The sequence below is a fragment of the Morone saxatilis genome, unplaced genomic scaffold (genome assembly GCF_004916995.1).
Source record: "Morone saxatilis isolate NCDOM2014 unplaced genomic scaffold, NCSU_SB_2.0 Contig12, whole genome shotgun sequence".
Taxonomy (NCBI): domain Eukaryota; kingdom Metazoa; phylum Chordata; class Actinopteri; family Moronidae; genus Morone; species Morone saxatilis.
This window is the reverse complement of record NW_023339674.1, coordinates 6,913,728-6,936,186: the sequence shown is the minus strand read 5'-3', so window position 1 is coordinate 6,936,186 and position 22,459 is coordinate 6,913,728. Positions and strand designations below refer to the sequence as shown.

At 40.9% G+C, this 22,459-nt stretch overlaps 1 protein-coding gene across 2 annotated transcripts in view; it reads right to left on the bottom strand.

The window, feature by feature from the left end:
* The window catches only part of cachd1 (cache domain containing 1), a 92,015-nt gene that overhangs the window by 38,524 nt on the left and 31,032 nt on the right, over window positions 1-22,459 (bottom strand). For both annotated transcript variants that reach the window (XM_035653831.1, XM_035653829.1), the window contains 2 exons: window positions 14,045-14,107; window positions 7,932-8,080 (listed from right to left, as the gene is read on the bottom strand). In XM_035653831.1, the coding sequence (XP_035509724.1) occupies window positions 7,932-7,939 (8 nt within the window). In that variant the 5' untranslated portion in view covers window positions 7,940-8,080; window positions 14,045-14,107. The remainder of the gene's footprint in view (window positions 1-7,931; window positions 8,081-14,044; window positions 14,108-22,459) is intronic.

The following is a 22,459-nucleotide window of genomic DNA, read 5'->3' as shown; positions in this document are numbered from 1 at the left end:
TCTTCATTGAAAGAAGAGCAAAGATTGACACTGAAGGCTTTTCTCGAGATAAAAAATGTTTTCAGTCTTTTTCCAACTGACGTCGTTAAGAGTTTGACTACGTTATGATTCGTTGATCTGACAGGTTGAAGTTTAGCTGTCATCTCATCACCTGTCTGCCCTTTCCCAAACTGTTTCCAACAGATGCTTCTGGTAAAAAAAAAAAAAACACCCGGCGCAGTCAGGTTAGAGCAATATTGCCTTTATCTGTGATCTGAGTGAGCACATGATGAACAAATGTTTTATGTTTAAAAATGTCATGCTATTCACAATTCCCAGCAGTTACACTGCTTACACTGTAACTGGGCCCTACGAGGAGCTCTGCTGGTGGTGTAAAAGATGTGGGCCTGTAATGCAGTGTGTGTCCTTGAGCATACACACACCCCAATGTGTTAAAGAGGTGTAAAAAAAAAGAGACATGTGTTGCAATCAGCACATCTTAAACACGTGGCTTTTCTACAAACATCTTCACACATATCCTTTTTAAGTCATTTGTTATAGTGTTAACAGCATAACCAGTACTATTTAAAAAATAATAATACATTTGTGTGTGTGTGTGTGTGTGTGTGTTGATGGTAAAGCCTGGTTTCCAGAGCCAATATCTCTGGAGTTAAGAGCTGACAAAAGGGGAGGTATGCAGAGGAGCAGCCCGTTCTGCACTGCACCAAGCCTGGGTGCTTTGATCCTACCATCCCTCCAACTAGACCCCCCCTTCCTCCTGGCTTAGCAACACACAGAGACACATGTGCACACAACACACACACACACGTACGCTACACACTCTTTGGCTCCCTCTGCTTGCAGACGTGGCACTGGCACGGTTTGATTGACAGGTGCTGTGATGTACTGGCTACGTTTGAACTTCACTCAATTAGAGTCCCATAAGGCCAAAGTCATTACCATTCTCCTTCAACCCACTTTGCATAGAAGGGGTGGGCAGGGTGCTCAGCAAAATGTGTGCCAGATAAAAAATACATTTGCAGCCGCTTTGAATTCCACATCAAAAAAAAAAAAAAAAACACATATGAGAGCGAGCGAGAAAGAAAAAGAGAGCAGGGCCTTCAATTCTGATCAGAAATCTTAATGAGGGCAAAAAGAAAGCTGGACTCACCAGACAGAAGCACAAACAACAACATAAGCTTGATTTGATTTACAGAATATAAAGAATAAGTGTGTAAAACTTAATCTTACCCATGAATGCATGGTGCTTTAAATAATTCGTCCACTGAATATGCATATTAATAATGTATTGCGGGAATGCGTGCTTGATTACCATACCTCCCAAAAGGGATTGTTCTCTACGCAGTAATTAGAAATGATCCTGAAGACAATTCAACAGCTCCACTAATGGGCCTGTGAGTGTCCTTGAGAGAGATTCAAACTACAATTTATTAATGGTTCCTTGAATTCCAAATGAAACCTGATATTTTTTCTTTGCTTTTTGCACAGAATGAAACTGAAATATATACAGTGCATCAGTTCTGAAGAACCAAATGGGGTCTTTTCAGTAAGACACTGGAGAAAAGACATGATGCTCAGTGTCTTATAACACAAAGTTAAACAGACACCTCTAAATAAGGCAGCACCTGCCGTGTTCAGCAGTTACTAGACATCCACTGTTTAAAAAGAAAAGAAAAGAAAATCCATTATATTAAGCTGTACCCTGCTGCAGGAACCATGTATATCCACAGAGGAGGCAATCATGTGCCATTCAAAAAGCCCAGTGAGTACAATTACCTTGAAGAGGCTTGCTGTTGTGCAAGCTCCAACGTCAAGAGTAATACCCTTTTCTAATGTGTTTGCAATCCCTGGGTGAATAGCAGCGGTACAGCGGGCAACATGCTAGCGGGGGAATGGAGAGTGCTTAAAGAAAGCTCTATCCAAACAGATTTGATTGTGATATCAATATGCAGTGGATTTCAGAATCCTTTTTTGGTGTGCAGCACACAGGAGGAAAAAAAAGCTCTAGTGGATTTTGATCCTGATTGACTGCTTTAAACTGAGAGGTGGATCTAATATGCTGGCCTCCCTGGTGTGTAAATAGGAGTGGGCAAAATGTTAGCAATAGCTTTCAATCTGAAATACTGCCACCCCTAACTAAAGGTTTTATTGCAAGGCTACTGCACCGAATTGCATTAGACAGTACAGCTATACATAATCAATTCATGACTCAGTCAGGAAAAGTAAGAAAGTGTGAAATACTGCCTACAGAAACACCACAATAGTAGCTGAAATAATGTCTGTGAAGAAACTTGTTACCATTGCCAGTATTTTATGTTTGTCATTGTTGTCATTTTAATATTGTTTTTTCTGTGAATGTTACATTTATGATGCTAAAATGATAACTCCTCCATCATGAATCATATCACAATTGCAATATCTGTCAAAATAATAAGCCCTGGCTGGCGCCCCACGTATCAAGGCTGAGTCCTTGCTGCAGTGGCCCAGGGTTCGAATCCGATCTGCGGTCCTTTGCTGCGTGTCATCCCCTCTCTTTCTGGCCCCCTTTCCTGTCTATCTTCAGCTGTCACTATCAATTAAAAGGCAATAAAAGCCCCAGAAATATTTACAAAAATTTTAAATAAGCCCTACCACACACGCTGCTGTGTTGACCATTATTCAGGCTAAGGGAGGATCAACTAGGACTGGGGTGGGGGTATCATTAAGGCTTGATTACAGACTGGGGTAAATGTGGCAGGAGCCGAGGGACTTCTGACAGTGGGCCCCTCAGCCCTGGCTAACTTGAGGGCGATCCTTGTGGTCAGACGTACACACCACAACGCAAAAAATAAGTAAAGAGTGTTTTGAGGGGCTTTTAGCTGTGGGATGCCCCGGCGAATGAGCTCCTCTGGTTGTATCAACTTTAACTCAGTTGAACATTTTGTCGCTAGTAGCAACCAGTTCCACAGTGGTTTAACTGACATTGCTACAGCCACCATTTTGTCAGATTTATGACCAAGCAAATATTGACAAAGCATATTTGATCTACTCCCTAAATGTCCTTGCTGGAGCGTTATCTGTATGTACTGTTTGTATTACAGCTGGTTTTGTGATTGTAGATTTGTAGTTTGTTGATTTAGGGAACCCTAACCAAGTTAGCCATTATATCAGCTGTATGTTGCTAATATGTTGCTAATAGAACATAACAATAACGGTATAACTCTTTTACTTTTTGAACTTTTACTCTTGTGTATATGTTTACTAACCTATATTAATCAGTATTGTACAACCATAATGTTGTTCCTACTAACTAATTTGAGAGTTAGCATTAGGCTATACTTAATAGTTAATCCAGTTTCTTTTTTTCAGTGCTAATTTATTTTTACAATACCTTCGGTCTGACTCCTGTTTTCAGTATCTCAGCTTTTTTTGTAATAATTGAATTAGTTGTCCAATGCTGTTTCACTGGTTCACATTTGCTTCCAGTAAAAACTTCAAAGGCTTCACCTTTATTGGAAGTGTGTTTTCGCTCGCTGTGCGCAGAATGCAATGCACGTGAGGGCAGATGACGGGCCGCAGCTGAAATGTTCAGGCTGCTGCTGAGGCTTAAATGTTTATCACTTAATATGTTTTGTATACTGTCTAGCACATTCTAAAAGATGAAGAGTAAAGTCCATTGCTGAAGGATTTTAGGTTTGACTGAATGTGGATTGTGTTCACCCAACATGGGTTGCAGATCTCTAATGATGGGGAAATGGGACTCTTTACTCTAACTATGGTAGACCATTAGTCTCCTTCTCCAGTAATTGCTTTTTATGGCATTTGTGAAGTACAAACCCTTTTTTATTTTATTTTATAGATTATGGGCTATGTACTGCATTACTCATGCTGGAAATGATGTCACATCTCTGGCATACCAATAATATTCCCATTTATGCTTTGGTCTTTAATAAGCATAATACTGCATGCATGTGCTGAGAGACAATAATACAGAAGAAAACATTTAGATGATGTATTTTTTGGTTAAGTAACTCATTAGCTGAATAAATCCTATTACTATGATTTGACTAAAACTTTACATTTTGGATCTGACTTTCATTTCACCTTTTATTTGATCACCCAACTGAGATACTGGACGATGACTGCAACTGGAGTCTGAATGGGTATTCAAGTGCTGGAAACAGGCCAAATAGTGGAGACCCAAAGACCTCCTCACTGCTTAATCTGTCCTTGAATATCAACAGAGGAGGGGGAGGAAGGAAATAAGAAAGGCAAGCATTGGAAGGAAGGGAGTATATCAAGGAGGGAAAACAGAAGGAAGGCTGGAAGGAAGAATAAATAAATGGAAGCAGAGAAAGAACACAGGAGTTTAAGGGAGGCAAGGACGGAGTAACAAAGAAGGAAAGAGGAAGAGGTTGACATTAAAAGAGGTATGTGGAGAGACAAACAACTTTCTGATAGTGGCCCAAGATTTACACCTGTTCAGGTCACTTAAACAAACCCCCCCTCCACAACCTGCTTGGTATTCATCCATGCCCTTCTCTAATGTGGAAAGAGAGGTATCATCATCGTGCTGAATGAGCAACCAGAACATCAGCTTGATCTGAAGCTCTGACTCAGAGAAGCTTCTCATTGGTGCCACATATACTCTTGATCTGGACTGTAAATCTGCCAATAGCTCAGATAGTGAGAATTCTCCTTTAGAAACAGGAGCTCTCTGTATTAACACTATGGTGTCTTTAATCTTTAGGTTTAATTTATGAGTGATGGATTGGAAATTTTGCAATATCATCTCTCGTATGATATTACTACATATTGTATAGCAATCCTGCGCTCACTGGAGTTAGGCATCTGATGTTCTGTTCAACCCAGATGGCTGTAAAATGCTGGCGACTGTCATAGTTGTAGACACAGCAAGAAAAAGGTGTGCGACATGCAAAGAATACTTTTAATTGAGAAACCAGCAAATTAATATAATCAGTATTACATCATATATCTGTTTTAAAAGATATACTGTAGTTTCAGAAAGCTTTACGAAACTTTCTAAAGGCTCTCTGAAGCTTTCTATACTATATTATATATTACAATGAAGGCCAGAAGCAAAACACTTGGCATGGATTGGAAAAGGTTAGATTACTACTTTCTTTTTTAGATCTTCCTGTTAAAAGAAAATCCATTCAAACATTAAGGTTGCATATCTTTTGTTTATGGTATTGAAAGTATTTCTTCAAATTGTTCTAGGTACAGTAATCAATATAGTAATGTCTTAGAAGAAAAAGCATAAAAACTGCTCATTCCAAGGTAACAAAAACACAACGATTTCTTTATCAGGTCGTTATACAATAATAAAAACATAGTTATGCATTCAATGTATTCAATTTCTACCAATAGATCCTCCTAAATGTTGCACACTGGACCTTTAAATTTTAACATTTGTCTGTGCAAGCAGTTAGAGTGGCCCAGCCATGATTAGGGACACCTTGCCATATTTTGTTTGCCTCTACCTTCCCTATACATTTCTCCTATTCTATTGTAGTGAGACAGTTGTTTGGATCGTACTCTGGATCGTATGAATAGCATTTTCCTTGCCCAGTCCATTTACAGCTTATCTCTTGTAGAACTACTGGTGAAATGAGACCGTTAAATACCCTTTGGGCTGCTCCCAAGCACACTTCTCACTTTTACAACTGCATAGCAGTGGAACTGTTGATATGAGCACCTGGAGATTGCATGTTAAAAATACAAACATACAACCACACATGCACACACCAACTGTATGAGTCACATACATTCTCTATTTTCAGGTACCGTCTGTCGTTGAGACCGTCAGTGATTAAAGCATACCACTGGGCGCTAAGCACTGCCCTCAGTGGCCTCCTGGTGAAATGATAGCCTGCTAGCTTGATGGCTAACAGACATGGACACCCTGTGAACCACCTGATCCCCCCTCTAAACTGGCTGACCTGACTGAGTTGACTAACCCAGAAGCAGCTGATGGCTGAGACTAATGAAGGACACTAGTGAAGTGGACTACAGGGAGCTGAAGTCCTGTCCTGATTTAAGGATAGATCTTATTCCCCCAGGAACATGAGATTAGTTTTTAGTTTCTTTTACTCTTTTCTGAAAAAAATAAAATAAATAATTCATCTGTATTTTACACCTTTATTCAGTGAGACACTTTACATGCAAGAAAATTCTTTGACTGAACACAAATCAAGGACATAGTCACAGATATGACACGGTCGGCATCTTAACTACTAGGCCCCCAGGACACCACTTTTATCCATTTTCTTAAGCTAAGGTTGATCACTGCTGTATTGTATTTGAACTCGACCTATGTGCTAATAATGTTTGCGTATTTGTCATTAGAAAACCATTTCTCGTATTTGACATCACAAGCATTTTTGACATGGCAGAGCAGGACATTTTCAGGCCTCTCTGGTGGACAAACTAAGTTTGGCAACAACATACAGTAGGAATAAACTAAAGCTTAACCTAACCTACGAGGTGCCTGGTTCTTTAGCTAGCTTCCACGATACAGGGTGCTCGGGAAGAAGAGCTAAATTATTCTACGCACTGCTCCTGAAAAGTATGTCACGATCTTGCACAAACCCAAAAAAAAATAAAAGCAGGAGAGCTCTGTGCCTTTTTCCTCCCCTGAGGAAGATCCTTTGAAGTTCAGGGATCTGTCAGACTCAGCTTCAGTTTGGTATGTCCATCCCCCCCACAACCACCCATGTGACTCCCTCTGCATCATTCCATCCTTCCCATCCAGGCCTTATATAATCTTTTTCTCAGCAAGTTCTGCGTCAGACTGTCTCTCAAAGCTGTAAATCCATGGTTTTAGACCTGGGTTTACACCACACATGTCAGGACATAAATACAACATGTTAGCGTGTGAACAACTGTTGAATGCATGTACAGTATGTCATGTGCATGATTCGGCTACAGGTGGCCAGTGGCCCTGAGCCAGGCGGCCTCCCTCTCTGCACGACTGCAGAAAAGACAGGTGACCTTGCAGCCTGTGAAGTCTGCAGCGCGAAAAACTTCAGAGAGCAATAACTGGTTACATCGGCTGATAAAGGGGAGAGAGATAGGCAGAAATGGAGAGAGAGGGGATGAGGGGTAGAGACAGCTGCTGCTCTGTAGATTAGAACTGAAAGCAGCTCTCCCTCTCTTTGGGCTCTGCTTTGAATGGTGTTTTTTTCACCTGCTGGAGTCGGCGATTGGCTGAAAAGCTGGGTCTACAGGATGGGGCAATTTTAAACTCAAACATTTGTCATGCAGCATCCTTTTGACAAAGCCCTGTGGCTTATTTTGGTGCCCAAACTAAATTTATGAGGAACACAATGAAGATAATATCCTGAAATCAAATTTTGTGTCATATAGTCATTCATAACATCGGCATTTTTTCTTGCAAAAGGTTTGGAAGTTTAGAAATTTCTTGATGAAATAAAAAATCTAGTGAATATAAGTGGTTGCCAACAAAGCCATCAAATCTCCAGGGTTCAAAAAACTTCATTACTACTTTCCTGCGCTCCAAGAACCATAAAACTTTTAATGTCAGGGTACACTGCAGCAAAGCAACAACTGGCACAACTACTGACTGCTTGAATAGGTTCTGAAATAAAAGGTAAGAGTTTTAAAAACGCTGCCAGATATCAGAGCGTGCCAGAAGTGCTGAAGGCTGTAAATTACGTGATGTAATCCAATGGTGATCAAAACATGTTAAAACAAAGGCGAGATGGAGATTTGCATGTGCGTAGCTGAAGCATAAAGCAATGTATAGAGAGCTGAGTGCAGGTGCTAACAGTGGGACATGGGTTTACAGACAGAGAATGACCCTCCTGCAGAGATTTGTGTGCGAGTGTTATGAGAGAGACAAACAAAGAGAAAAGTGTGTCTTTGTGTGTCTGTGTGTGTGTGTGTGTGCGTGCATGAAAGTTACTCACTCCATCATAGATGCAGGTATGGAGCAGCAGTCCTGTATCGCAGTGAGTGGAGAGGTGAGGTGAGCGGTGTAGGAGGCCTCAACCACCTGTTTGTTCCTGTTCACCACATCCAGGTAGCGGTTAAACTTCTCACGAATCTTTTTGGCCAGCTGGGAAACACAAACACAGACAATGATTAGTGGTGACACCTAGATTTCTTTCTTACTTCCTTGCTTACATATGCAAGACTGATCAAGAAAATCTTTACTTTCTAGGCCAGACGAGATGTTATCTAGACTTCAGTCTGCTTAAAACCTGCCAAACTAACGCTTGACGTAAAGATTCACATCAAGGATCTACACAAATATGCGCACACACAAAAGTAAAGATAAAACATAAAAGTACTGATTCCAAATTGGGTTCTGTTGACTGTGGTTGCAAGGTGTTGCACATTGAATATACAGCTTCCTACTTTGGTGTGTTTTTTTGGGGGTAAATATTGCAGCCAATTTAGGAAGCTCTTTAAAATGATGGCCTTTTTTCTGTTTGTTCTGTCCCCCTCCCCTGTTTGCGCACTGTAGTTTGCTATATGCATATAGATACAGCAGAATAAAGAAACTGACCTAGATCAGCTCTTCTCTCTAACATAAAAGCCTTTTCTGTCTTTTGTCTTCACTGTATCTTGTTTTCCACTTGTTTATATTTATATTGAGTAAGCATTCTCATAATTCTTCTTATTGTCTTAGCTTCTTACTTCTCAAGTGTATCCTCCTCTCTTTTTTCTACATTGTTGTTCTAAAACAAGCTTCCTTTCACTGTGACCTCAGCCTTCTTGTCTGTCTATGTTTTATTTATAATATAAATAGCTAACTTCTAAATTTGGCAATAATGACATGATGAATCTTAAGGGAACACTAGAATTGTATATTGGGGCAGGCAAAGCACTCATCTCTGACCGCAGAATGCCAGAAATGTAACTCAACCTACACCTTAACTTCATCCACAATTACATTTTCCTCAAAAATCAGAAATCTGGAAACCCTGGTTAGAAGTGTGACTATAAACTTTAAATAGACAGGTGTCAAGGTAAACTGTGAGCAAACGTTTCCACACACACTCTCCTGAACATCCAACATACACGCATAAACGTACACAAACACAATTCAACACTCACAAATGGAGCTGAGCAATATCAAAGATGCCCAGAACCCAGGCTGCACTAAGTGTGAAATCCATCACTGTTAACAGCAGAGCTGAATGATGTATGCCTGAGGCTGGAGAACAAAAACACTCTCCATTTCCACACAGCACATCCTTCATCATATGATAAGAAAAAAACACCTTAAAATACAACACAGGGCCAATGTAAAGTGAAAGCTGGGAGCAGAAGTATTGTAAATATTTGTGGGAAAGAACAAGTGCATCAAACAGTTTTTAGCTTATAACATTGCAGCTCTTACATGAATGAAACTGATTCTACCACTTGCTATTGTGCCTTTATGTATAATTTCTTATCCACATTTTAAATACACTATCTACCTATTTGTCCTGGTTAGAAAAAAAACAACATAATTTCATTTTAAAAGAGATAAATCTTATGTAAGGTCCCTACAAATGTCAAGTGAGTTTGGGAGTTTTGTTTTATGGTGTAATTTACCTTTAAAATGCATGAAAACAAGGAAGCAGGAAGGAGAAAATGGTGTTTCTAAACAAAGGCAAAAGGCTAATTCAGTCAGTGTTTACTGGGGCCCTTAATGCAGGTCCCGGGACATGCATACATTATACTTTGTCTTTCTTCTTGTGAAGGACTGGGTTCTGGTTGAGTACACATCTCACAGTGCTCTTTCAAAATGGGGTTCCAGCTCCTTTGGGGAAACTAATAACCAGCTCGCCAGTAGCCTCCTGGGCGACATTAATAACCAAAGCACCAGCAGCTCTTCACAACAGGTTCCTGTTCTTGCTTTCTTTTTTCAAAGGGCACTGAAAGGATGTTATGGGGAATTGTGAGGAACTCGCTTCCACTTAATCTGAAACATCGCACGCATGTAATCTGTTACAGATTATCCTCTTAATTTAAAAGCTGTCACATGATCCACTGGTTTACTTGAGATCGGTTAAAGAACTAATCACTTGCAGTTACTTTTGGATAACACTGTCATCTACATTGTGTGAAATATTTAAGAACTGTCGATGTGGTGCGCACCAAGTTTACACCATAATATAACTGACTATACTTTTGTGAATCCAGCTTCTTTGTTTCGACAGCTCTAGTTTACATTTTGCAGCTTAATATGACCACTACCGGAAATGGTAGAACCACAGAAACTGTAACATAATTGCAAAAACTTCTCATCATGAGGTATTATGTAAGCACTGATGGCACTATTAACACTGAAAAATATAGAAAAATGGCAGTGATCTGAATAGTTTCAAAAGCCATTGTAAGTTACCTACTCAGGCGTGTTGAATACAGAAAAAGGCTTATTTCCACAGTAACTGGACCCCCTTTGTTCACATCCCATAATTACCGGAGCCTGCTAAAGGGCTGTGATTCAAGCCAGGAACAGGGAAATGCACCACGACCCACTGACCGCTTGTACACCTAATCAGCCGGCCGCTATTCCTATTAGGGGTTTAACAGGGGCCTGAGGCACAGCCCACAATTACCCCTACTCCACCACAAGGAACACACACACACACACCAAGACACTAATGTGCGCTCTCACACACGGACATAAAGTTAAACACACAAACGTTGTACTCCCCCACACACAGTACAGTCCATGCATGTGCAGCATGGCAATTAGCTGCAGTGGACTTTGTATTAAAAAGGGGAAAATGGGCCAGTGTTCAACTGAGGAGTGTTTCCATAGCTAGGGGGAGAGAGAGAGACACAAGGAGAAAGTAAGACATGACTTTTAACAGAGTGACTTAAGAGAAACCAGAAACTTCGAGCCGTGCAAGTTAAAGCTTAAGGTTACAGTCTGCCACGGTGCAGCCAAAGCAAACCTGCGCTCTGCAGATTAACCACACGCTTCTAAAACACAGGGCTCCTCTCTCCACTCTATGACCCATTCAACCAGCTTTTTAGGGTTTGCAGCAGCCAGTGGGGTTGATTCAGCCACAGAACTGGAGTGAGTGGAACGGGTGCACCCTGAAATCTAGTGCTGGGAGTTTTGAGGTTTGCCAGTCAGCCTGCAACCACCAGTCACTGGCATTAGTGTTTATGGCAAGACCAAGACTTACTTTGGAGTGCAGGGATGAGGTTAGAATAGGGATAAGTATAAGAGCGACACTAGTCGAGCTCTGCAGAACTAAAAATCTGCAGGCGCACAAGCGACTGGCACAGTAGAAACTTGACAGTACATGTCTTTCTTCTTCTTGCATAAACTGATTTTGTTATTGAATTAAAGCGTTTTCATTGGTGTGAGAAGCGGACATGTTGCTTCCAATGATGTCAAAAAGGTTTGTTGAACTTCCACACTGCTGGCTTTGTTTGCTCCACCGGTGGTGATGTAACTATTCAGCATGATTTGATAAAGTGAGGAAATGTCTTACATGGAAAAACCTCCTGCTTACAGATTTGTTATAAATACATGAACACTGTGATGATACCAGGAGGTAAGATACTGAGGGGAATTTACCAGTTTTGAAAAAGTTGTCATTTCCATGGAATGAACTAAACAAAAATGGCTTACAAAAAGATGAATTACAACAGCCAAATATGACAAATTGTTTATTTGATGTCAAGCTGAGGCAGGGGATTGTTTGTTTAAATAAAACTGTATATGTTATGAAAAACAGACATGTATTTAGATTGATGTGGCAAGACTGGAAATTGCAAAGATGACTGCACTGACATGCTGTAAGTATTAGTGGTCTTATGGCTGTAACTGATGTCCTGAATGCAAGAGTAAATGCAGTAAACCAATAGAATTGTGAACACAACATGTCAGCACTGTGGACCTGAAGAAATACTAAAGTAATCAAAATGTAATCTTTCACTTGAATGAAACCATTTCTGGTTGTCCTTTTTCTTCCGTTTCTTAAATGTCACAGAGCGAACGCTACATCTACTGCGTAACACTCCCAACCACAGCTACAGTGGTAGATTCAACAGATACTACATACCACTCTGTCAACACCTAATGTGGATGCATGTTTTAATAAACTCAGTTGAACTGGGTGTGTCTACAATACAAGTGAACATGTGTATTTGTGTTACAATTCATTATCCAAAGAGCTGCCACAGAGCAGTGAGGCTTGTGGTTTGTCTCCCAAGGTTTGTGGTGCACTAGGCTACTGATCTGTATCTTTCTCCTGCACTTATTTTAAGTGCACAATAAAAACGCCCTGTTGTTACAGTAGGAAGCCAGCGTATCTCTAATTGTCTGAGGCCACAAATGTCAACTTCATGGTGGCCCCAGATGAAAGCTCAGGAGATCTCATCAGGATTTGTCCACATAACAATGTTTGTACAAAATGTCATCACAATCTATTCAAAAGCTGTTGGTGGACAAACAGACACACTGATAAGGCCATTGTCGTCAGACACGCTGCTAACAGGGCTAAACACAGAGCACGCTTTAACATTTTTTATTCTGTGATTTGAGGAACATGAGCCAAAGTAGTACTTCTAGAAACATTTTAACACACATGTATATTCTTAGAGCTAATAGCCAACAAACTTTGGTTCAAGAACTTCATATTGACTTTTAGAATTTATACGATTTAGTTATTTAAATACGGACTGTACTGGCTATATAAAGCCTGATTTGAACTTTTTATAGTACCTGTACAAGGGGCGACTGTCAAGTATTACTTTGTTAAAACAACCCATCACTAACAGACAGCACTGCATGCGTGAATGGTGGACCAGCATGAAAACATTGGCAGCCAGCAGATCCACTCTGACAACACATGTCAAGGAGTAAGAATAGAAGCAGAATAAATCCATAGAATGAACTGAAAGAAGACAGGAACAGACCTTACAACAGACACAGAGAGGGAAGGCTTGTGTCATTAGAGAGGGACAGATGTCTGCATGTCTTTCTGAATAATGAATTTCCAGAGGAGAAACTCGCCTGACAGCCCGGTGGCTCCTCTCTGCAGCCCCTTGCCCTCTCTCCCTCTCTTTCCCTCTCTCTCCCAGCCCTCTCTTCCTCTGCAGATCCACTCCTAATTGAGCCTCAACTTTGGCTCATGGACACAGCCCCTCTGCCCAGACAGAACACGCGAGCCAACTATGCCAAGGCTGTCATCTGAATTAGTCGGCGTCTGCTTCAGCAAGGTTGCAGCTAGAATGTATGGGCACTCTATGAGCTAGCCATGGACGTGAAATAGTTCAACTACTCTAACAAGGACTAAGAATGAGTGAGCTCTGGGTGCTTCTTAACACACCAAACCCATGTGATGCGCATTTACTCACCTGCTTCGAGGCCAATTTGAGCTACCTCTGGAATAGTACATAACGGCAAGGTGAGAGGTATTTCACACACATACATTGACACGGACGGATACACTAGCGTACACACACAGAAACACAGTCACTGGAGAAATGCAAACAAACATCAGCCTGTCTGTTCTTGCTGGTGGCTGTTTACGAGTCTGGTGTTTACTGTCAGTCTTCCAAGATCCCCGACACAGTGCAAACACACACGTGAATACCCACAATGCCTGCGCGCAATCATGTTTGACTTGACGCCGGACAGCATCAATTCTGAGCATAGTTTCCCTAAACCTAGCACCAAAATGGCACACACAAAATTTTGACTTGTGGATTTCAAGGGCATATGAAACAAATCTCCCAATTTCTCTTTCAAGCCTTCTTATTCTGACTGCAACGCTGCACTCACACTGTGAGCAGAGGGAGAGAGAGAGAGACAGCGCACAGACAAGTGGAAAAACAGACTGAGAACTTCAAAGCCAATGAGACAGCAGCCGTAGAATTTTAATAAACCCCCTTTTTTCCCTCTGATGGCAAGTGTACGTGTGAGTGTGTCTGTGGTCCTGTGTTGTGTTCAATTCAGCACTGAACAGACACCATCCATGACACATGCATGCACAAACAGGCAGGCACGCACACACACACACACAAACACACACAAAGGAAAGGAGAAGCCTTTGTTACTCACCTGCTGCACTTCTGTCTCTCCGTTTGATGTCTTCTCGGTGTACACAAACGAGTTGAAAATCCTCTGTAGGGACACAGAGAGAGAAGGAAGCAGAGACAGTGAGGTTACATCAGGAGGAACGCTCAAGATTCAGATCCAATAGCCCAAAACCATCAGGTTAAGTATTGGAAGAGTATTGGCAGAATTCCTTTATAGAGGTAGATTTTGGTTTCAGGTGTTGCTGAGCAGAGACCTTTGTTATCAACACTGTGGGATTACATCTACAAAAACTGTAAAAAAATTGTGGATCGGTAAAAAAAAGAGTGATTGGAAAAGTAGGTTCCCTGTAGTAATCTACAAACTATCACAAGCTTACCAAATAGTCAGAGAATTCACGTATTTTTATGTTCACTTCCTCATATTTGTAAAGAATCCAGTCAAACCAGCGCCATTTTGTGGCTGCACGTCATTCATTCTAATTTAGCATGCCGGGTATAATGAAGCTGGATATTAAACTTTGAATATCCTAGCACATATTCTTCCAAACAATTCTATTCTGTATTTTATTGAGGCTTTAATTTTGAGCTCATGTATGGCCATTTGTTTAAACAACAACACTGCGTACACTGATGTATATTCATCAATTAACTCATCATGTATAGACGTACCATTTTCAGAGGTGCCACTACAACAGCTGAATTTTAAAGAAATGTTTTACCCTGTTTACACTGTCATGTAAATCAACCCTTTGCCCATCAAACTTGATTCATTTCAGCCAGTGTAATGTGATTTGGCAAAGACACAAGCTATTTAAGGAGTTAAGGAAGTGATGGTGTCGACCTTGTTTACAGTCTGCATTCATGTATCCCTTTACGAGCCTGTCAAATGGGGCAGTGAAACAGTTCATCTCTTCCTCGTTAAACATAAACCACCCATTACTGAGATTTAAATTATACTGAGAAAAATCCGATGTTCAAACACTGAATCTAATCGTACTGCTGAATAAACTGCCAACTAAATAAATATGCAAAAAACAATTAAAAACTAAGTTGTTAGTCCATTCTAATGATAATGACAGAGGCTCGGTATTGTGTATCTTGGCTCAATGGCTTACTGACATTGACGTTATTAGTTACACCTGTTCTTCTCCTGACAGACCAATCATATATAATGTATCACACATCATGGCATGACACCCAAGATATAAAGTAAATGTAAAGTGAACTACAGCTAATTAACAACACCCCCAACCTGACTTCACTGAATGAGACAGAAAAGGCTCCAAGCCACTGTCTTGATTGTAGATCCAGAGTGAGGCAGACATTAGCATTAGTTTTGATGGATTTCTCTGCACAGACAGGTGCATCTGGAGCCTTTTTATTACCAGTCCATAGAGAATGATAAGTCTGGTTATCTGCCAAAACAACCAGCCCATAGACCCAGACAGTATGTTCCTGTCATTTACATCAGCCTCTACGTTGGCAAGGAAAATGCGTCACCTGTCTAAATCTGGAGGTCAGCCATAACACAAAATGAAGGTTTTCATGAGCCCGAATCACAAGGTGATGTTAAATTTCCCCCTTTACCTTCCAGACTGAAACATTTTAATAGTCCCTGATTTATATTGTTAAGTGAATAGGAAGTGGAGCGCTACATTAAGGCATGGAGAAAATGAGTCCTGGTGTGACCTCAGCATTAACACGCTCTTACAGAGACCCAGAAAAACATTTTAAGAGTTGCCTGAAACACACACACACACACACACACACACACACACACACACACACACACACACACACACACACACACACACACACACACCTTTATTCAGATGATCTCACGGGTCCCATCAGCTAAACATTTCTCTTTTCCCCCGACACACACACACACACTTTCCAAACACAGGCAGCTACAAACGGAGTAAAACTAATGTTTGTGTTGAGGCAGCAGGTAGGCAGGTGTTTCACTGTAAACCGCCCCACTGCACACAAAGCCTTAAATTACCTGGTTCCACGCTGCAGCTATTTCCTGCTGCCTGTCCACACCTTTTGTTAGATACATTCCAGAGGACCCCAGTTACCCAGAATGCACCACATCACAGCTAACCTGGAGCTGATTCACTATAGACGGTTACTGCCTCGCCATTGCTACACCTTTACACTTTTCAACACGGTCTCACTGGTTTCCCACAGTTAAAGGGAAAAGAGTAGTTCCAAGACATTGTAGCCTCCTAAACATCAGAAGAACTTATTCCTGGATGGCTTTTGCAAAGAAATGTAGTAAAAGTAGGGCCTTAACTACTGATTATTTTCATTATCCATTAATCCTTTGGTCTACAAAAGGTCAAAACTATGTTCAGTACAAAACACACAGATATTTAGGTTACTATAATGTAAGACAGAGAAGAGAAGCAAATTCTGACATTTGAGCTGAATCCAGAAAATATTTAGCCATTATTGCTTTTAAATTTATTGAAACAATGATCAACTGTTTCTGTTCATTAACTAATCGATTAATCGACTAATCACCATAGCTCTATTTAAGAGATACTGAAAGATTCCTACCCAAACCGATGCAATTATAGGCCAAAATCTCCTTATAATGTCCTCTCTGGGCCATAATTAGGCCGCTCTGTTAACACTCTTGAAGATTAGGGATCAAATGTAATTTCTGAATGAATTTCAATGCTGCCTATAAACACAGACATAAATATAAACACTGCTAATTGTGAATCTGTCTTCAACAGAACTTTAGCAAAGTGCTCGGTTTTAATCCTGATTGTCTAAATGGAGTCAGCAGTCCTTGTTATGACTGAGTATGTTCCTTTCATTTTAAGGTGGCATGAGACAAACACAAACGTGCTATACAAACACTTTTGTTTGGTTATTATTACACTCAAACACAGCTGCATATTTTGCTACTGAGTTATTTACAAAGTGCAAAACCAAGCCCAGACAGTCTACTGTTCCACACCCTTCTTAGTGGAAAAAAAAGAGAAAGTCCAAGATGTAGAACTGTCAAATAAACACGAACAAGCGCACACAAACAGAGCTGCCACTACTCAGCAGGAAGCATGTGCTTTCAAATCACTACACCAACAAAGGAAGGAAAATAAGTGGAGAGATAGGCACTGGAAAGGAGAAATACTTTGTTCCCATTAAGCCAGCAATTCTGAAAAATGGGGAACAAATCCTGTTGAGAGAGAAACCTCCTGTTGTTGATTAGCCACAGGTTAGCTGTCTTTCCCCCAGTGCCTCGAGTGTTTGTTGTTGGAGCTGCTTTGCGGTTTTCACAGCTATGTAGCAGCCAGCGAGGAATGCTCAGCTCTGAAATCTGAGAGGCCTGAGGCTGCCTAGGCCACCGTGGGCCTGTGGCCTCCCCTGACCCATAATCAAACACTGAAATGTACACAGACACATATACCCCAGTACAGAGCCACACACACAGACTACTACACAGTCTCACGGTATACTCACACCTCCCTATACCTTACTGGGCTTGGCAGTATAGAAAAAATAAATATGAGAGATACCAGAAGATGAGAAAAATCAACATTTAAGTTATCCCGTGGATGTCCAACACACGGACGGGAAGTCAGATGGGATATTTTTGGAAGCAATGTGTTAAATTAAGCGTGATTCAGAACTATGAATGAAATCCCAGCATTAATATATAACATAGATACATCTGTGTATTCACCATCTGTCTAACAGATCAGACCAGCGGGAAACAACCATATATCTTCAAAACAGCGACATTATAAACCCATTGCCTCATTTATCAAGCTGTGGAATCATTTTGTAGTTGTAGCCTGTTGAGTGCACATACAATAGCAATATAATATACATTTGGATGACTAATGAACCACAGCTCCAAGCAAGTCAGCATAGCTCTTTGTAGAATATCCACAATGTGGTTTTTGTTCAGTGCCAAGTCAAAGGGAGCCCCTTAAAAGGTCCAGTGTGTAACATTTAGAAAGGAACTATTGGCAGAAATGGAATATAATATTCATATGTATGTTTGCATTAGTGTATAATCACCTGACTATAGGAATCGTTGAGTTTTCGTTACCTTAGAATGAGCGTTTTTTGTCTAGAGATGCTGTACATGGCTTTTCGTGGACGTTGAATCGCCACGCTTCACAAACCGTTCTCATTCCCAGGTTGTCAAATACCAACAGCACCAGTATTCAGTTAGTTGCAATCAGCAACTTCACCACTAGATGCCACTAAATCTTACACACGATATGAGGCTGTTTCTCTATGAATGGGTCTGTTTGTTTATCGCTCATGCACTATTCCACTGATCTACAGGTGGTGGTAATGTGCTACAATAAGCTAACAAAAGCACAGAAACAGAGTATCATTTACATCTATGTTTACTGGAGAAAAATACACTCAACATGTTTGCTAGACCACACGTATGCACATTATATGTTTTGGTGAGTAACACTGAATATAAATGTAACTTTTGTTTGTTGTAACACACTAAGCTCACAAGAAATGCCCTCAAACTTGTGTCCATTGATCACAGAGCAGCAGCCTTTGTCTCATTAGGCCAGTTTTTAAATCCAATCACCTTGGGGTTAATCCTCCTAACCACAGACGGGTGGTTCACATGAATGACTAGCCCTCAGTGGAAGCTGAAACTGTGAGTAAGAATGTCATTACAATCCTGTAATATATATTTGTTATAACGACACAGGGTTGTTTGAGTGGATTCCTGTTGCATGTATTAGAATAACTGACCTATCGTTGAAACTCTTTTCAGATTTATAACTTAACCTGCTCCCCTCTCAATTATGGGAACAGAGGAGGATAAAGATTGAGCAGATTTACACAAAACAAGAAAACGTTTGCAATCCTGTGACTTTTTGGACTTCAGTACATGCTGTTGATGTGTTGAGTGAGTCTCAGGCAACACTACACTCACTCTCTATCACTTTGTTTCTCTTTCTTGGCCCCCCAAATCCTCTTTGCACCCTGTTAAAGCTTATTTAAATGGTTCAACCTTGGGAACCCCCGCTCCCCCTATGTATATGGCATCAATTTAATTGGGCCTGCCTCTCCAGCTCTTCTGTCGGGCTCTCTTGGGGATGCCATAAACTACCCCAAGAGGCTCTTATCCTTTAAAGAGACTCTTTTGTTCTTAGTGGGGCAGAGAATAAAATCCAGACAGACGACTGGTGATAACCAGCCCAAAGACAGAGACTGAGAGTCGCCCGTGCATGTTTTCAGGGGAAACACATGGAGAAATGGGCACAGAAATACAGAGGAAGTGAAGGAAAGACAGAACAGACTGTGGGGAGGTGAAGGCAAGAGTGAGGAAGGAAAGACGCGAGGAAGTGGAGGCCAACTGCAGGGGTAGGGCTTAATAGGGAATACACCTATTAACAATTCTCCCATCTTCAAAGGCCAGTGTGGAGCTGTAAGCAACACTAATTTGGAATTGGACTAGAGAGCATGCACACAAATGTACACACACACACACATACATACACACACACACACACACAAGCACACACTCCCATTAATCCTGTCTTTAGGGCTTGTTGATCAGTGGTCCAAGGTTTATCTGTGAACACACTGGAGGGCAAAATGGAAGCATCACTTGGGTGGGGCACATGTCAAATACTGTGTGTGAGCAAGTCAAAGTGATTACGTGCCCATGAGCAGACTGTGAATGTGGGTATGCATAGTAAAACATGCACAGGCCGAGCGCACGTATGTGTAGCTCATCACAATGCTGTCACTACAGGCTTCTCACTGTAAGAAATGTCTGTGAATGTGAACGTCTCATACGCACGCACACACACACACACACACACACATTAAGCTGTAGTGTAGATGTTTTGGAGCTGTAGGGCCTGAGAGATTGGTTTCCATACAACTGACAGATAAAAGCCCAAAGCCCAAGGGAGAGTAACTGCTGCTTCCTCCGTGCTGCTGGTATACAGCTCAGCCTCCCTCCTTCTTTCAGTGCTTTATCCCCCCTTGGCTTTTCCTCTCTCCCTCCCTCCCTGCCCCCAGCCAACTCTCCGCTCATTGCACTACAAAGGGCTGGAGCCAGGGATGCAGCATCAGAGCTTCGCCACTGATGTGCGTGTGTGTTGTTCTTTTTTTTTTTTTTTTACTTCTTTCCTAGACTCTTTGCCATATCCCCATCCCCGACTTTGCCCTCCCATCTCGATTTTATTTCTGAACACTACAAAGCAGAGTCAGAAAACAGGCACCTGGGAGTGGAGAATGGGGGGGGGGGAGAGAGCACAGTTTCTGTATTTTTCGCAATACAACACAAAAAGCCTGAAATAATTGCACCTGCAGTTTACAGATCCATAACACACAGGCCAGAATAACAGAAGAAAACAGCATTTGTTTTAATTCATTTGTCTATAGGGATAAACCTGGTGAACAAACCTAGAAGACACACAAATGCTTTAAAAAAGGCTTCACTGTGTTTCCTATCAATTAAAATACACACAACACAACCTGAGCTCCGTTAGAAACCAGGTAACAGATGGAGTTCTGGTTCTGGTGAATGTTTTCACTGGGCTCCAACACAACGGTTCTATTGACTTTATTTCTCTACAGTCACGCCAGGAGGAAGTTAGTCGATAAAAGTGGCTTGTGATTCTCTTTTAAATCGCTGAAACGTATAGATGTGACAATGGTTACAGGTTTTGAAAGGGAGCTTGATCACCATTCAACTGTTAAGTATCAGTAAGAGGCATCAACAGAACCAATATTTACATATGAATAATGGTCAAATTTGTTTGTGTGTGCATCAAGGGCACAGTCAAGCTAACAGCTGCTAAAGCACCATAAGGGTTCTATAAGGGGATGATATGTAAATGTATTTGTGTATGTATGTGCGGCCTGCTGTGGAACTACTAAGTGGACAAAAAATCCCTTAATGAAGTTTGAAGTTTCTCACATGAAGCAGTGAAGTTGTTTTATGTCTGTAAATGATGGAAAAACAACATTTTAATAAGGTCTGGGTTAACCCAACCAAATGATGCGTGAAGAGATGAGAGCCAATTAAGTACCCGGCTGTTCAGCAGTAAGACATGATTCATGAAGCAGGTTTGTTAGCTTGGGTAGGGTAATTGGCATGTCCCTTGTTAGAAAACAAGTTTGACTTTGCTAACTACAGATTTTAGAGAAAAAATTAGGGAATCAATATCTTCCCTTTGAGTGAATTCTAAAAAAAGTTTGATTGGTTGCTTAATGCACAACACATTACAGGCAAATCCTGTGCAGATTTCCAAACGCTTTAGTGACTATAGTATTAATCTAAACTGATCAAGTTGTGACCAGAAAAAAAGAACAAAAAAAAAGGTCTGCACAGAAAAGAGATCTCTAAATGTCACTATAATAGACACAGAGAAACCAAACCTTTGCTAATTAAGTGTGTCTCTATTTCAACCCAGTGGAGTAGGTTCGCTAATTAAATGACTAGCTAGTGTGTCTGCCAACTGCTTGCTGCTGCATTTAGAGTGTGCTGGGGGTCAATTAAATTTTCTTGAATCTAACTAACGGACAACCTGAGGCGATGCCTCTAAAGCCCCGGCCCACACACTGTGTTAGAGTGCGGAGTGCATGCATGTGTGCAGCCTGCTAGTCAGAGGCTTGGAGCACCAGCTCTGATTTACTGTGTTCCTTTTCAATCTACTCCATGCGTATTTGTGCGTGCTTGTAGACGTTGATGCGCACTTGAAAAAGTGTTGAAAATAGGGAGGATTGCAGCCACATGCAAGAAATTATTCCTTGGCTTTACATCTTCATAAAATGATTGGATCTTCTGTAAGCATTCACAGTATCTAGTAATATAAAATCCTAATTGACCTACATTGATTTGTCAGAGCTTTCCAATGAGATCAACTGGCACTTCGGAGGAAAGTAATGCCAGATCTGTGAATTGCCCGAAAAGCTTGCAACGATATAACTAAGCACATTGGAAATCTACTGGGCCGTGATCCAAGCGCTAAGGGTGTGGTGATGGCTCCAGCCTGCTGTCATGGTATCCAGCTTCGGGGCATAAAGTGAAGACTGGGAACCTTTTCAACATCTGACCAAGTCCAAGACCTCGGACAAATGTGTCACACTAACCACAGATGATGGCTTTTCAATGTGGAGCAACTTGTTAAAAAAAAAAAAAAAAGCAACAGATAACATTTGTTTCCAAACATTTTTTCCCAAAATTCATCACCCAAAATGAAATCTACTTGATAGGCGTGCCATTTAAAGAAGAGCATTAACTTGTACAATTAACAGTATTTATTTAACCTAACTAGTATATATAAATATATTGATCAGTATCTTCAGCAATTAAATGGATGAAGTTGTCTATCATCTAACTATCAGATGAGCCCAAATACAAAAACACACAACACAAACTTTCTACGGAAAGAGCAGCTGTGTGGTTTTTGGTACAACA